The sequence below is a fragment of the Coenobita brevimanus genome, chromosome 4, assembly GCF_032717465.1.
Source record: "Coenobita brevimanus isolate Jiangsu-jjx chromosome 4, ASM3271746v2, whole genome shotgun sequence".
Lineage (NCBI taxonomy): Eukaryota > Metazoa > Arthropoda > Malacostraca > Decapoda > Coenobitidae > Coenobita > Coenobita brevimanus.
Genome location: NC_136957.1, coordinates 36,970,746 through 36,988,245, shown reverse-complemented (window position 1 = coordinate 36,988,245; position 17,500 = coordinate 36,970,746). Strand labels below are relative to the sequence as shown.

The 17,500-nt window shown below is 42.1% G+C and overlaps 1 protein-coding gene across 2 annotated transcripts in view; it reads right to left on the bottom strand.

Annotated features, from left to right (window-relative positions):
- The window catches only part of LOC145394762 (uncharacterized), a 554,034-nt gene that overhangs the window by 269,536 nt on the left and 266,998 nt on the right, over positions 1–17,500 (bottom strand). For both annotated transcript variants that reach the window (XM_080268571.1, XM_080268579.1), the window contains 2 exons: positions 7,361–7,504; positions 2,316–2,412 (listed from right to left, as the gene is read on the bottom strand). In XM_080268571.1, the coding sequence (XP_080124697.1) occupies positions 2,316–2,412; positions 7,361–7,504 (241 nt within the window). The remainder of the gene's footprint in view (positions 1–2,315; positions 2,413–7,360; positions 7,505–17,500) is intronic.

Genomic DNA, 17,500 nt, shown 5'->3' with positions numbered 1-17,500 from the left:
TGATGGAAAGAAGGAAGAAAGGAAGGAAAGATGGATGGATGGATGGAAGGAAGGAATAAAGGAAGGAAGGAAAGAATGAAAAAAGAAGGGAAGGAAGAATGGAGGGAAGGAAGGAAGGAAAGAAAAAAGAACAGGATGGAAGGAAGGAAGGCAGGAGCGACAAAAGGCAAGAAGAAATTAGACGAATGAATAAGAAAGAGGGGAAGAAATGACAATAACAGGAAGCAAAAGCATAATAAAACAATAAAGGCAATAAAAAGGGAAAAGATAAAGAGTACAGAAGAATAAAGCAAGTAAGAAAGTGAGAAAGGTAAGCCTGGTAAGAATTAGAGAGAGAAGAGTGAAATTACGGCTGAGTTAAGTCAAGTGGATTAGTAATGATTGCAATTTCGGGTTAAGGCGGATCAGACGGATTTAAGGGATTAAGGGGAAAAGAGAGAGAGAGAGAGAGAGAGAGAGAGAGAGAGAGAGAGAGAGAGAGAGAGAGAGAGAGAGAGAGAGAGAGAATGAAGGGTGAATTGAGGTGACGAGTTAGAGGAAGAGACAGAATGACACACACACACACACACACACACAAAGAAAATGAAATACGAAAAAAGCTGAGACGTGAGAAAGAAAACTTTAGACACTGGAGGAAAAACATGAGACAATTTTGCTCGGAGGAAAAAAAACATGGAGAAAAATATGGAGGAAAGACATGGAGGAAAGAAATGGTTCAGAAAACAATGGAGGAAGGGAATAACAGGAGGTATGGCCATGGAAAAATAAACTGGAAAAGGGAAACAGGAAAACTATACACTGGAAAAAAAAAACTATGGGAAAAAAAGGGAAAATATGAAAAAACAGAAGAAAATAAATCATAAAAAAAGGGAGAAAAAACATCTAAAGAAAAAAAACATCTTACGTAGGGAGGAAAAAACATCTTAAGAAAAAAACATCTTAAGTAGGGAGGAAAAAACATCTTAAGTAGGGAGAAAAAAACATCTTAAGAAAAAAACATCTTAAGAAAAAAACATCTTAAGTAGGGAGGAAAAAACATCTTAAGTAGGGAGAAAAAAACATCTTAAGTAGGGAGGAAAAAACATCTTAAGTAGGGAGGAAAAAACATCTTAAGAAAAAAACATCTTAAGTAGGGATAAGAAAACATCTTAAGTAGGGAGAAAAAAACATCTTAAGAAAAAAAAAATCTTAAATAGGGAGAAAAAACATCTTAAGTAGGGAGAAAAAAACATCTTAAGAAAAAAACATAAGAAAAAACATCTTAAGTAGGGAGAAAAAACATCTTAAAATGGGAGGAAAAAACATCTTAAAATGGGAGGAAAAAACATCTTAAAATGGGAGGAAAAAACATCTTAAGTAGGGAGAAAAAAAACATCTTAAGAAAAAAACATCAGAAAAAACATCTTTAAAAAAACATCTTAAGTAGGGAGAAAAAACATCTAAAATGGTAGGAAAAAAACATCTTAAGAATTCACACGGAGGAAAATATTCAAAAACTTAAAAAAAAAAAAAAAACTGAGAACAGTATGTAGGAAAAATGCGAAGAAAAATAATGGCAAAAAATATAGGAGGCAGCATCTGGCAAATTTATTGGAGACAAATGATGGGGAAAAAAGAGAGAGAAAAAAAGATGAAGATACAAAACATAGAAATGGAAGGAAAATCGAAGAAGGCAAAATTTAGGATATATACTGCAAAATATTCTTTCTCTCTCTCTCCACTCCTCCAAATTTTCACTCCCGGCGAGGAAAACGTGCAAAAAATCAACACTGCATAAAATAACAACAACAATAATACTGTAACAATAATAATAATAATAATAATAATAATAATAATAATAATCTCGGGGACATAAAATGGAAAAAAAAAATGTGCCAACATTAAAATGGTGCAAAATCTCAACTCCCGGCAGAAAAAAAAAAAAAAAAAAAAAAATCCACCTGCCGGCATGAACTAGTACGAAAGACCAATAAAATAATAAATCCACTGCCGGCATAAAACAGTACGAAAGATCAGTGACCTGCACTTACCAAGCTCCTCTACTACACTACTATTAAACTCATCATTACACTACTATTACACTTACTACTACATTCTTACACTTACGAAGCTCCTCTACCACACTTACTACTGCACTATTACACTTACAAAGCTCCTCTACTACACTACTATTAAACTCATCACTACACTACTATTACACTTACTACTACACTATTACACTTACAAAGCTCCTCTACCACACTTACTACTGCACTATTACACTTACAAAGCTCCTCTACTACACTACTATCATACTACTAAACAATAACACTTACCAATAGCCCTGGACACTGCTAGCTGGCCCAGGACCCGCCACGTGCCCTGGATGTTTATGACACAGCCTCCAAGTTCCTCTACTCTGTCACGCTCAACCTGTTAACATAGCGTGACACCTGGATTAGCAGAGGCAAGAGTGAGTTGGTAAATATTATAAGCATATGTGGTGATGATGGTAGAGTTAATGGTGGTGGTGGTGGTGGTGGTGGTGGGAATTACGGCGATGATGATGATGATGATGATGATGATGATGAGGCAAGAGTGAGTTAGTTAATATTATAAGGATATGTGGTGGTGGTGGTGGTGATACTGGGAATACTGATGATGATGATGATGATGATGATGGAATTAAGGTGATTAGTGAAAGGTACATCTAGCCAATCCAATTATATATCTCTATCCTAACCTGAAAGTCTAATAATGTCAAGAAAACTAGAAGAGGCTCCAATCGATTTTATCTGTCTCACTTCAGAACTTATCGCAGCTGTTGTTAATGCTGTTGTTTTGTTGTAAGTGCTTTTGTTGTTGTTTTGTTGTAGGTGTTGTTGTTGTTGCTGCTGTGTTCTCATGGTCATGTGTACCCCGTGGACTGCTAAAAACCAAGCACTTCAACCGGGCGCTCCCTGGGTTCCTTTGCTGGGGTTATGTTGAAGGACTGACTGGCTGTGAGGAGTATGAGGAAAGTGTGTTGTGGTGTGTGGGCTAAACTCCACTGTGCGTGTGTGTGTGTGTGTGTGTGGAAATGGTGGCTGGTGGAGAGGGCGCCTTCATGTGGTGGCAAGGGTATAACAAGGTGGTTCCACTGCCTGGTCAAACAAACGTCCCTATCCCCCGAAATGAGAATGGTGGACTGCAGAACGCCAACTCAAGCCTGCAGTCCACCGGGTTCACGTTTCAGATGAACCTAGCGTCACAGCAACAACATGCAGCAATTGAATATGCAACAACTGAACACGCACACACTGAAGTCGAGTAGGTAATATGCAAACACCCCCTCCTCTTCATGAACTCTCTCTCAAAACTAATATAATCGTTAGGTAAATATAATAAATGAAAAAATAAGGGATTGAAAAAAAAAGATATTCCCCGTCTGCAGGGATACAGGAAATCAACTGAACCGTGAGACTTTTCAATATATTATTTCTTCATTTTGGACACAATGAGGAATCAAGGATGTTTTTTATGGAATACGTTTGGCCTTGGTTCCTTCCTGATATAATAATAATAATAATAATTCAATCATCCATCATCTAATCCAGTGTTGACCCATGAGGAGTGTAGGAATAATAATAATAATAATAATAATAATAATAATAATAATAATAGCGATGATTACAGCGAACCAGCACCTCCGGACAATTTTAGTCCGTTTAGGAGAGGCCTACTGCTAATCACACACGATTTTATTCACCTCAATGACCTCTCGTTATGAAGGGGTTAATGAAGCCTATATTTAACTTCTGATGGTTCGAAAAATCCATTCAAAACTACATAAAAGTTCGGAATTATACCCATCGCCAGGCAACTTGTCACCTAAGCCCCGCCCCCTTCATGAAGTTACCCCGCCCCTCCCCACCCACTCTCCGGGTGGTGGGTGAGGATGGGCGGGGCCTCAGGGACAACTTGCTTGGCAGGGAGTATAGCACAAATAAAAATAAACAAGTAAATAAATAAATAAATAAATAAATAAAGACGTCACTCATTAAAGGGTCAGTGACTGTTCCTAAATCCTTCACGATTAGCACAACAAATCGTCTTCCGGTAAAAGAATTAACGTCATCGTACTGAGAGGGTTAAAAGCATTAAGGCTCAAAGTCATCTAAACTATACGACCCTAAACTGGCATCAAACAAGGGTCAATTTGGCTAAAGAAATGAGATGAGAAAAATATGAATACAATTAAGCTGCGACAATGCCTTTCTATTTCAAAGGCATTCTCTTTTATGGAAATAGGGTAGGGGCGGTCTTTCACTCTCTCTCTCTCTAATTAACACTTAACCAAGTAACCACAGGAGTAAAAAATAAAAATGAAAAAATAAAAAATTGAATCCTCACTACACAGCAGAAAAACAGCAAAATACGGTGACCTGCAAAGGGGAAAAAGAGTGAAAGAACTGGGCGAGTGAGTGAAGGGAAGGGTGGAAAGAGAGAAAGAATTGGGAGAGTGAGTGAGGAGAAGGGTGAAAAGAGTGAAACAATTGGGACAGTGAGTGAGGGGAAGGGTGAAAAGAGTGAGAGAATTGGGGGAGTGAGTGAGGGAAGGAAGGAAAATACCGAAAAGAGAGAAAAAGGAAGGAAGGAGGAAGGAAAGAAGGATTAAATGAATGAATAAAGGAAGGAAAGATGGACAGAAGGAAGGAGGATATGAATAAATGAATGAATAAATGAGGGAAGGAAGGAAGGATAGAAGGAAGGATGGCTGGAGAGAAAAAAGGAAAAGGCAGGCGAAAAGAGAATGGAAGAAACGAAAGAAATTTATAAATACACCTACGTAAAACAAGAGAAAGGAGGAGTGGCCAAGAATCACTTACCACCATGAGCGCTCACTACTCTCTCCAATTTCACAACACACGTCGTAAATTATGTAAAAAATTAATTAAAGGCCTCGCACGTACTGGGTTCTTTGTATTACTTTACTGCTGCAATGTGGCCTTACTTTCCATCTCTTAGATTAACCCCTTCACTGGCCTTTCACCCTTTTTTTCCCATTCCACGGTTTGATGGGAGTGGGTAGAGCGCACCATTTCTCCAGGAGGAGGAGGAGGAGGAGGAGATTCTACAGGAAAGCGTTGTCACAGCAACCGGGAGTCACACAGAAAACGGTTCACGAGTAACTATTATATTCTTTCTTTTCTACTTTAGCTTTCAGTCTTCTGCTACATAAAGGGCTGCGCTGTTGTTATTTTCGTTTACTCTTGCTACTAACCAGCACTTTTATTTAAGTTCAAAAGGGCAGCCTCCACTCCCCCCTCAAAAAAAATAAAAATAAAAATAAATAAATAAATAATAATACTCACCGCTGAATCTACTTGTATATTGTGTCAATATGCTCAAAAAATTTATATAGGCATTATAAATACGGTACACATTAATTTACTGAAAGGATTATTTTCACAGAATATTAGCTTTAAATATATCACTATACTGAAACCTGTTTATTTATTTATTAATACTGAAAAGACTTATGTACACATTAAAAATACGTTACTCTGAAAGGATTTAAGTAAATTATTAAAATCATATCATTACATTGAAGGGATTTACGTAACCTACTAAAATTATATAATGATACTGAAAGGATTTATGTAGACTATAATCTTTATATCACTGCAGATCTCCCTTAAGCTGAACAGAATCGTTTGGAGGTGGTAAAGGTTAATCATAATAGGTCATCGTATTGAAGGGCTGCCCACCACTTTTTCTCGCTTCCTAATGCGTGTTGCTTATGTACGTGTGTGTGTGTGTGTGTGTGTGTGTGTGTGTGTGAGAGAGAGAGAGAGAGAGAGAGAGAGAGAGAGAGAGAGAGAGAGAGAGAAACCTGCCGAATGGAGACAACAGCTGACCAAAGGAGGGCGTAAGGAACCTCAGTAACATAACAGCCAAAGTAACATCAGTAACACAATAATCTCAGTAACATCAACTCAGTAACACAACCTAGTACAATCATCTCAGTAAAATAACAACCTCAGTAACATAATCTCAGTAACAACAACCTCAGTAACACATCCTCAGTAACACAACAACCTCAGTAACACATCCTAAGTAACACAACCACCTCAGTAACATCATCTCAGTAACACATCCTCAGTAACACAACAACCTCAGTAACATAATCTCCGTAACAACATCCTCAGTAACATAATCTCAGTAACACAACATCCTCAGTAACATAATCTCAGTAACACAACATCCTCAGTAACATCATCTCAGTAACACAACCTCAGTACAATCATCTCAGTAACATAACCTCAGTATCATCATCTCAGTAACACAACATCCTCAGTAACATCATCTCAGTAATATATCACACACACACACACACACACACACACACACATTGCAGTAACAACATCCTCAGTAACATCGTCTCAGTAACACAACGAAATCAGTAACACACACACACACACACACACACACACACACACACACACACACACACACACATTGCAGTAACAACATCCTCAGTAACATCGTCTCAGTAACACAACGACCTCAGTAACACACACACACAACCGGGTATGAGAGGGAAGGCTACTCTCTGACATTTGGGGAGGAATGAAAAACAAAGCAAGCCTATGGACGCCTCTCTTTCCTAATGTGCCTTTGGGAAAAAAAAAATGAACTGTTTACAAGTACCACGAATTCATCTAGCATTTCCTTTACGTATGCTCAGTATGGAGTGGAGAGGTATATTAGAGAGGGGTGTGTGTGAGCTGGGAGCAGGGCAGTGTAACGGCGGGGGACAGGGCGACATGGAGACGATGTGTTTGTGGCCACCCCTTCCGGGATTAAGGCGTCTGGCAATAGATAGATTGATAGATAGAAAGAAAATCAATTCGTCACAAACACTGACTCAAGAAAAGGTTTACGTAATTCTATACCTAGTGACTCAAGACGCTTATAAATTTCTCTAAGATCCCTCTGAGAAATACACCATAGTCCCCCTCCACGCTCTGCCCTGCGAGATTATTGGAAGAAAATGGATTCGTCTCAATTTCTGCTCCGGGAAAAGGTTTATAAAAAATCTATATACTTATGATTCCTGACACTTAAAATATTTTTCTAAGATCCAGACACACAAATATTTCTCTCTCTCTCTAACTTTTTTTTTTTAATATGCTCTTCATTTTCCTTTCACCTCTCTCTCTCTCTCTCTCTCTCTCTCTCTCTCTCTCTCTCTCATTAACCTCTTTTTTCATATTCTCTTCATTTTCCTTTCACCTCTCTCTCTCTCTCTCTCTCTCACTAACCTCTTTTTTCATATTCTCTTCATTTTCCTTTCACCTCTCTCTCTCTCTCTCACACCACTTCCAGCCACACGTACCGGCAGTTCAGGTTTGTGTGGCTGCACCATCCGGACTGGGCTGCGGCGTCGAACTAAGAGTGCCTGTGAATCACCTAGCCACGCCACCACCAGCCGCTTCTCCCGCACCAACGCCACCACCGCCGTAGTCCCCCCTTTCAGCTTCTGCAACATAGAAAACGGGATGCGGTTAAGAAAGGGGTACATGGCAAAGAAAATGTGACATGGTAAAGGTGCAACAGAAAATGGGAACCGGTTAAGATGGGGGTACATAATATAGAAAATGGTAAAGATGATGGTGCAAAACAGAAAATGGAAATCGGTTATGAATGGGATACATTGTAAAGAAAATGTGACATGGTAAAGATGATGGTGCAACACAGAAAATGGGAATCGGTAAAGAAAGAGGTACATGGTAAAGAAAATGTGACACGGTAAAGACGATGGTGCAATACAGAAAATGGGAATCGGTTGAGAGGACATTGTAAAGAAAATGAGATAGTAAAGATAACACAGCATGGTAGACTATTCTGGTATCAACATAATGGTAAACTGGGAACAAGTTGGAGATACTTAAATTCGTAATGGACTAACGTAGGTTGCTATAGCTACTGCTGCTGCTGTTGATGATGACGATGATGATGCTCTTGTTGATGTTAATGATTCTGTTGCTGTCGCTACTGTACTTGATGATGATGATGAAAGAATTTAATAGCAATGTGCATAACGTATATAACCTGTATACGACAATATTCTTTAGTCTCTCTCTTACACAGTTTACGACATAAGTATACAGTAAACCTACTTTATAAGTACTTATTCTTACTAGAAATTATATATGTGCGGAATATAAGTACATGTAAAAATGTGGTCATCTGATTATTCAGCGAAAAAAAAAGAAAAAGACAGGTGTTAGCTCCAATTTCCAAGAATCTGAGGTGTCAAAAAGATATTACCGCAATTCAAATACTCCAAGGTTAACCATACTTCATTCATCTCAACGTGGCTCAACCTGCCCTCCTTTTGCAGCTTAAGAAAGTACAATGAGTCATAGAAAACACCCACACACACACCCACACACACACACACACACACTCTCTCTCTCTCTCTCTCTCTCTCTCTCGGTAGTACAGACATCAAAAGACATTAAAAACAGCTTTACATCCTTCCCACAGCACTCCCTCGTGACTGGCCCCATATTCTACTATTAGTCTATTGCTACAGCTCAACTATCACGATGGAGAGACGCCAATTTTACGCCAGGTTAGAGTGAACACGGTGTAGGGATGCGTAATGTGGGAACGAAAACAGGACTTGCTAAAACTGCGCATCACATGGCCGGAAACGCTGGTGAGGAGGGCAAGGGCTGTGGACTTTATCATTTTTAAGCCCTTGGTGTGGGAGATAAGTGGAGATGCAGAAGAGGATATGATTTTCTTAATGGTGGATGTACGTAAAGGGAAAACAGATGGATGAGAGTTAGAAGGGCAAGGTAGGGCAAGTTAGGAGGACAAAGTAGGGCAAATCAGAAGGGCAATTTAGGGGGGCAAGTTAGGAGGGGAAGTTAGGAAGGGAAGTTAGGAGGAAAAATTAGGGCAAGTTAAGACAAGTTAGAAGTGCAAATTAGGGCAAGTTAGAAGGGCAAGGTCTTTACTCTGAGTCCCTGATGTGGGCAATGAGTGGAGAAGGTGGATGAACAGAACTGAAGTGGATATAAAACTGTGAATGGTGGATGAAAGTACAAGGGGAAAAAAATGATCTCATGGCGAAGTGTGTGTGTGTGTGTGTGTGTGTGTGTGTGTGTGTGTGTGTGTGTTATGCAAGGAAGAAGGAACCAAAGGCCAGGAGTCCGCAAATTGTTCCAAGAAAAACAAAACCAAGATAACAGTGAGCCAAATTCAATATCCGTTCAGTTCAAGAGACATGCTCAATGGTGGAGAGAGAGAGAGAGAGAGAGAGAGAGAGAGAGAGAGAGAGAGAGAGAGAGAGAGAGAGAGAGAGAGAGAGAGAGACAGACAGACAGACAGACAGAGACAGAGACAGACAGCTGGGGTTTAAGGAAGTGTATGGCCTGAGAGAGAGAAAGAGAGAGAGAGAGAGAGATGGGGGGGGGGTTGGAGGACTGAAAGCTGGAGTTCAGGAAAGTGTATGGCCTGAGAGAGAGAGAGAGAGAGAGAGAGAGAGAGAGAGAGAGAGAGAGATGGGGGGGGTTGGAGGACTGAAAGCTGGAGTTCAGGAAAGTGTATGGCCTGAGAGAGAGAGAGAGAGAGCAACCTACTTAACCACATCTTTAAGTACCAAGCAAGCACCTTCCTTTAAAATCATCCATTAACAGAAGCTAACATTAACAAAACTCAATAAAACTCTTCAATAAAAAACACCTTAAAGCTACCCACTGCACTACCCACCTAGCTGACTGTAATAAGCTTAATGTTAGCTGTGATTAAGGGCTATAACCTTAAAAAGCATAATTAGAGCTGTCTCAGAATCTTAAAGGCTGAATATTGTAACCTGTTTTGAGAGAGAGAGAGAGAGAGAGAGAGAGAGAGAGAGAGAGTGTGTGTGTGTGTGTGTGTGTGTGTGTGTGTGTGTGTGTGTGTGTGTGTGTGTGTGTGTGTGTGTGTGTGTGTGTGTGTGTGTGTTTTCCGCAGTAGAGGACGCTATACTACGCTTCATACTGACATATTTCTCAGTCATACTTCACACTTCCACTACACACACACACACACACACACACACACACACACACACACACACCACTTCACAACGCCAGATCACTCACTACCAACACCCCACATTCATACCTCACACTTCACACTAACACACACACTGCCACATTTCACACACACACTTCACACTGCCACACCTCGCCCTGCCGCACAATACCCTGTCCTCTGCCACACCATTCACCGCCACAGCACCACACCACACCCTGCCACAACCTCGTTATATACTAAACATCAGAGGAGGAGGATAAATGACAGAAAAATGGACGATGATGATGATGATAATGAAAATGACGATGGCTATGACTGATGATGATGATGATGATGATGATGATAATGAAAACGACGACGAATATAACTAACGATGACGAAGACGATGAGAGATGATGATGATGATGATGATGATGATGATGATGATAATGAAAACGACGACGAATATAACTAACGATGATGATGATGATGATGATAATAATGAAAACGACGATGAATATAACTAACGATGACGAAGACGATGAGAGATGATGATGATGATGATGATGATGATGATGATGATGATGATATTTTTCTCAGCGAGGGCAATGAAAAACACAGCATACAAAGGACAACACACCTCCATCACGGACAAATTCTAAGGACTGAGTTGGAGCGGTGAATTTCAAGGGCATTTTAAGATGACAAATATGCCCAATTTCTCCCCGGATATTCTTATGATAGTCCTTCCCCTTCTGTGTATTTTCCATTTCCTGTTCCCTCCAGTGGTAAGAGTGGAGGAGGAGGAGGAGGAGGAGGAGGAGGAGGAGGAGGAGGTGGTGGTGGTGGTTGTGGTGGAGGTGATTTTTTTTTGGAGGTGGTGGTGGTGGTGGTTGTGGTGGAGGTGATTTTTTTTTTTTTTTTAACTACGTCAGTGACACAGTATCCATCAACAATTGGAAGGTTTACGCTGGAGGGAGAGGGGAGAAGGAAATGGGGCGCGAGAGGTGGGGAGGGAGAAGGAGAGCGAGAGGGAGTTGAAGAGGGAGGAGAGGGATAGAGGAGAGGGAGAGAGAGGGGGAGAGGATGAGGATTGTTATATAGTTATGTTTTCCCTCTTCTTGTTCTAAACCAATCCACCTCAAAATTAAAAGTAAGGCTACAATGCAGGCTACGATAATTCTGCTGCTAATTCTTTCACGTCTGCGTTTTTTCCAATTAATATCCCATCTACCCTGAAATATGACTGTGGAAATAAATAAATAATAAAAATAATAATAATAATGATTCTAGCTGCATCTTTTCCTCAATGTTCTAAGATCCAATCCACCTACACACCTGGGAATAAGACAAGGATAATGATGAGAGAGAGAGAGAGAGAGAGAGAGAGAGAGAGAGAGAGAGAGAGAGAGAGAGAGAGAGAGAGAGAGAGAGAGAGGACCCTTAAAACCACCAAAAAATCACGTCTCTAATTCCTTTAATCCCACGACATACTTTACTGATTCTACTTTTTTTTATTTTATTATTTTCTCTCTCGTCTCTTTCCACTTCATGACCTTGCCCTCCACTCAAAGCAAATAACTGCAATAACACAAGCACGCCGATGAAGGAAAAAAAAAAAAAGTGGAAAAAACAAGGAGGAAGGAGGGTTGGGATGACAATTTCCTCCTTCTTTCAGTGGCAGGATAGACAGAGACAAAAATTAGCCCACTCTTCCACTAAGTCTACGTCAAAATTAATGCACGTCTCTCACTTTCCTGACGCACCATATCAAAGAGAATCGCTGCAGAGAGCCATACCCAGCCTCTCTCAGCTTGGGAACACGAGCCAGCGGTTGAAAGTCAAAAGGAGATGCAATATTAAGCGATCTGCTTGCCCTTCATCTTCACATATCAGAAGCCGCTCCTCCATCATCGACAAATTGGAAGGTGAGAGGATGTGCGCTGTCCCGCGGCAGGATGGTACAGTGTGACTTAAGGATGATAAGCACTAGGGGAGATGGAGGGTGTGGGGGAGATGAGGGTGTGGGGATAGGGAAGGGTGTGGGGGAGATGGGGGAGGGTTGAGGGAGATGGGTGTGGGGGATGGGGGAGGGTGTGACGAAGATGGGGGAGGGTGTAGGAGAGATATGGGTGTGGGGACATGGGGGTGTGGGGGAGATGGGGGAGGGTGTGGGGGAGATGGGGAGGGTTTGGGGGAGATGGGAAAGGGTGTGGGGGAAATGGGAAAGGGTGTGGGGGAGATATGGGTGCGGGGGAGATAGGGGTGTGGGGAGATGGGGAGGGTGTGGGGATGATGGGGGAGGGTGTGGGGGAGATAGGGAGGGTGTGGGGGAGATAGGGAGGGTGTGGGGGAGATGGGAAGGGTGTGGAGGAGATGAGGGAGGGTGTGGAGGAGATGGGGGAGGCTGTGGGGGAGATGGGGGAGGCTGTGGGGGAGATGGGGGAGGGTGTGGGGAGATGGGGAGGGTGTGGGGGAGATAGGGGTGTGAGGGAGATGGGGAGGGTGTGGGGGAGATAGGGGTGTGGGGAGATGGGGGAGGGTGTGGGGGAAATGGGGAATGTAGGGGGAGATGGGGGAGGGTGTGGGGGAGATGGGGAGGGTGTGTGGGAGATCAGGGAGGGTGTGGGAATATTCTCACTGGGTTACGCTCACCTGCACCTCCCCACCACCTGCCCTTAGGCTAATCCCTCCCCCCCCCACACACACACACCTACTCACTGTCCATCTCCTATAATACGCCTCCTCTCTCTTTTCGATCGTCGACAATACAGCAATAGCAATAGCACTGAATTACGATACTAATATTACTTTTCCCTTACATATTCAGAATGTATAATACGGTTTCCTTTCAGTCTTTCCCATGAAGTTTCCAAGTCTGCTTTTCTATGGTGGATGGTGGTCCTTGTCACTTTTTCCTGCCGGATTGGGACGCGAGATTTGGCGAGCGGGGAGGGGAAGGGAGAGGGGTCTTGTTTTACTATCCTTATATGCAATTCTGATATAATCTTACTCGTCGTCTGCCCTGTAACAACTCCGGAAAAAAATATTAGGTTTGATGTCGAATAATTTCTTTGTGCTTCTGTGTACTCTCTCTCTCTCTCTCACACACACACACACACACACACATACACATCCCAACTGCACCCCATTCCCACCCACCTGCCCTCCCTCTCACACTCCCTTTAGTTCAAGGTCTTAGTCTGTATATCTTATTCTACTTAACGCCCGGGGAGATGACGAGCTAACCCTTCAGGCCGCCACAACAATCACGCCTTTAACTCCTTTACTTCCATGACATACTATACTTTTCTACTTTATTTTCATTTTATTCATTCTACCGCCAGAGCGTTTTCTTAATCTAAGCCTCTGATGATAAGGAAATTATTGAGGGCTGTATCAACGCCACTACTTTTTCTATTCTGTTCTTTATTTTTACCTCTCCCGAGGCGGAGTCCGGCGACGTATTGTTTTTGGTCGAGTTTCTTTGTTCGTTTGTTAGCAACACTACGGAAAAACGACTGAATGAAATTACATGATACTTTTAGCTTCCGTGGGCACTGGTCCCAAAAGGAAGTGATTAAATTTTGGTGGTAATCGAGCGACCCTGAAAGGTTAAAATCAAGGTAAGGGATTTTCAGAGGGCTATAACTTGAAACCGGTTGAAGATTGAAATATTTACTATTATCAACATGCAGGAACTCCCATATGGGCTTTCATTTGGCACCAAGACCTTTGACCCTGAGTGACTCAGAAAGGTCAAACTCAAGGTCACGGATAAAATAACTGCTATCGGGCGAGGTTTGTTGTACCTGGCACCATTTGCTTTATTTATGTTACTTTATTCTTTCTCCTGACAGAGGGTTTTATTAATCTAAGCCTCTGGTAATAAAGGAGTTAATGAGGGCTGTATCCACCTCCACTACTACCTTTATTCTTTATTTTTACTCATTTACTTTCCTTTCCTTACCACACTATTCATCTAATGACAAGCCTCTGGTAATACAGTTAATGGAGGCTTTATTGACTTCGCCAGTCTGAGTGCTTTACTAACCTTACTAGGGTCGTTCAATAGTAAAAAAAAAATAGAATGCTTTACTATAATCGGGGAGAAGTGGTACATATTGCTCTTGATTTTTAATTAGCAAAATCTGGTGCATGGATTTTTTTTCTTTTTTCCTGCTGTTCATCATCCGTAGAGAGAGAGAGAGAGAGAGAGAGAGAGAGAGAGGGTAATAAAGTAAGTGATATCAAATTAATATGGAAATGACCTCAGGCACCCTCTCCTTCTCCAACCCAGTGACCCTCCCCCTCTCACATCTCCCCTTCCATCCCCCCCACCCCGTCTTCCACACCTATCCCTCCCTACCAATAACACTTTCTCACCCACCTCCCATGCTCATTTCCCCCACTACACTCGCTCTTCCATCCACCTTCACCCCACCTCCCTCCCACCTATTTCACCCCCATTCTTTAATATCCACTAAACTAACAGCTTCACCCACCCATCTTACACACCTCTTCCACTCATCCACTCCACAACCCCATCCACATACCAACATAACACCCTCCTCTCCCTCCTTCCATTCCTAGTCATCCACCACCTCTATCCACCACTTCCACTCATCCACTACATCCTTCCACACTGCCACCAACCTACCAACTTCCCATCTGTCTCTCCTTCCTATCATTCCCATACTCTCAAGCACCTCTTCCACTTGTCCACTACATCCTTCTACACTCCCACCTTCCACACCAACTCCACCCTCTCGCCACCCTCACAGGCTCACCCACCTCTCTCACCCACTCTCTCCTTACCCACCTCTCCCACACACCCCCACTCTCCCCCTCCTCCCCTCTCATCACCTGCACTTCACACCTCAACACACCTGCAAGCAACTCATTAATCCTACCAACATTTTTTTATTTTTACTGTGGGTGCCTCTGGGTAGTTTAAATTAGATTTTTTCTCGTAATTAGGGGTTTGTGAAGGCTATCTCTGAGGCTCGTATTTTCGTCGGTTAAAGGAAGCTCCCTAACACCTCTTCCTGAGCGATTTATTTTGCTTATTACATCTAACTGCCCTATTCCGGAATGCTTCTGAAGTTGCCATACTCTGCATAAATAACGCATAAAAGGATACTAACCAGCCACACCCAAAAATAAATCGTTAAGGAAGAGATGTTAGGGAGTTTCTTATCCGAGGACGCTACGGGCTTAGAAGTTTAGACGGTATCAGGAATTAAATACTGAAAATAGTACTAAAAGTGTTCAATTCATATCCTAATTACTTAAACATACTAATCAAGACACGAACATAATTAACATGGCAATAAATTCTGTATACAAACACACACACATGCACACAAACTCCAAAAACACAAACATGAACACAAACAAATTTCCCAACCTCCACATACGTGCACAAATAATACACACACACAAACTACCCCGAAAACAGAACTACATGTACGTACACACACACACACACACACACACACACACACACACACACTGCAAGCCACGTGTATGTAGAGGACACGCACACAAGCCACCTGCGACGCTTTCATGTGTGTGAGACAAACCAGTAAAAAGTAAATCAGGAATTTCCGGTACCTAAGGAGTATTAGATCGGATAAAGAACATGAATATCGGACAATGAACGTGTATATCGGACAATGAACGTGTATATCGGATAATGAACGCGTATATCGGATAATGAAGGCGTATAATGGATAATGAACGTGTATATCGGATAATGAACGTGTATATCGGATAATGAACGTGTATATCGGATAATGAACGTGTATATCAGATAATGAACGTGTATATCGGATAATGAACGTGTATATCGGATAATGAACGTGTATATCGGATAATGAACGTGTATATCGGATAATGAACGTGTATATCGGACAATGAACGTGTATATCGGATAATGAACGTGTATATCGGATAATGAACGTGTATATAAGATAATGAACGTATATATCGGATAATGAGCATGTATACTGGCTAATGAACATGGTTGTTGGGCTGAGGGTGGGGGTGGGTGGAGAAGGAGGGGAGTGAGTGGAATGGGTGGAATAATGAATAGGTGGGGTGGTGAGAGGGTGAGGTGCATGGGTGAGAGAGAAGGATGGTAGGCTGGGTTATGGGATGGAATGGGAGGGAAGGAGATGGGAAAATAAGGAGTGTGGGTGGGTCAGACAGGGTGGATGGTGTGAGTAGGTGGGAAGGTGGATGGGAAGGATGGTGAACAGTAGGGTTAGTGGACAGGTGGAGTAGGTGGTCAAGGACGAAAACAGGAGGGTGGACGAGTGTGTGTGGATGGCTGCAGAGAGATGGATGGGTGGGATTGAAACGTGAAAAGTAGGTGAGTGGATGGGTGTGAGTGTAGACAGAAAGAGTAGGTCAGTTGAATGAGAAAGGGGGAAACAGGGTGGATGGATGGTTAGGTGAGTGGATGGGTCGGTGAATGAGTGGATGGATGGAAGGATTAGGTCAGTGGAGAGGCAGAGAGAAGCTGAACAAAGAGAGGTGAGTGGAGGAAGTGGAGGAGACGCGAAAACATGGCGGGTGGGTAGGTGGAATTGGGACAATGGATGGATGGATGAATGGATTGGCAGGTGAGTGGATGGATCTGTGGATGGATGGAAGGGGTTGGTGGAGGAGTTAAAACTGCGAGAGGACTGGGGGGGGGGGTGGAGAAGTGAAAACATGACGGGTGGGAGGGTGGGTGGAGTAAGGTGGGTGGATGGGTGGAGTAGGGTGACTGGTTTCTCTCGTAGGGTGACTCATAGGCCGTCTCACCTGGACACACCAGTAAATTAAAAATAGTCTCAGGTGAGCTAATTTAGGACAAACATTACACCTATCTATCTATCTATCCGTCTGGCTGTATCTATCTATCCATCTGTCCACATTCTTTATTTCTCTTCATTTATTACTCACTGTTTGTTACTATCATTTTCTCCTTTACTATATTTCATTACCTCTTCTCCTATATGCCTCTCTTCTTATATTCAAATTCTTTACTGCTCTCTTACTTTATTCTTCTCTACCTCTTCTTTATTGCTTCTCTCGTCTCTTTTCCTTTACTACTCTCCCTTCCTTCTTTACAGGTCTTTCATCTTCTTTACTCCTCCTCTTCTTTTCTTCTAGTAGTCTCCTTTGCTTATTTTTTCCTTCGGTATTCTCTTCTTCCTCTTCTACTACTACTACTACTACAGCTACAATTACTACTACTACTATTATTACTACTACTACTATTCTTCTCCCTTGCTTTCTCTCTCAAACTTCTAAATATGTCCACTCATCAAAAACACAACCCACAACACACACACACACACACACACACACACACACACACACACACACACACACACACACACACATTCATACCAGTCACCAAATTGAAATACCCAAATAAAACCAGAAGTGCTAATCTATAGGTACCAAATTC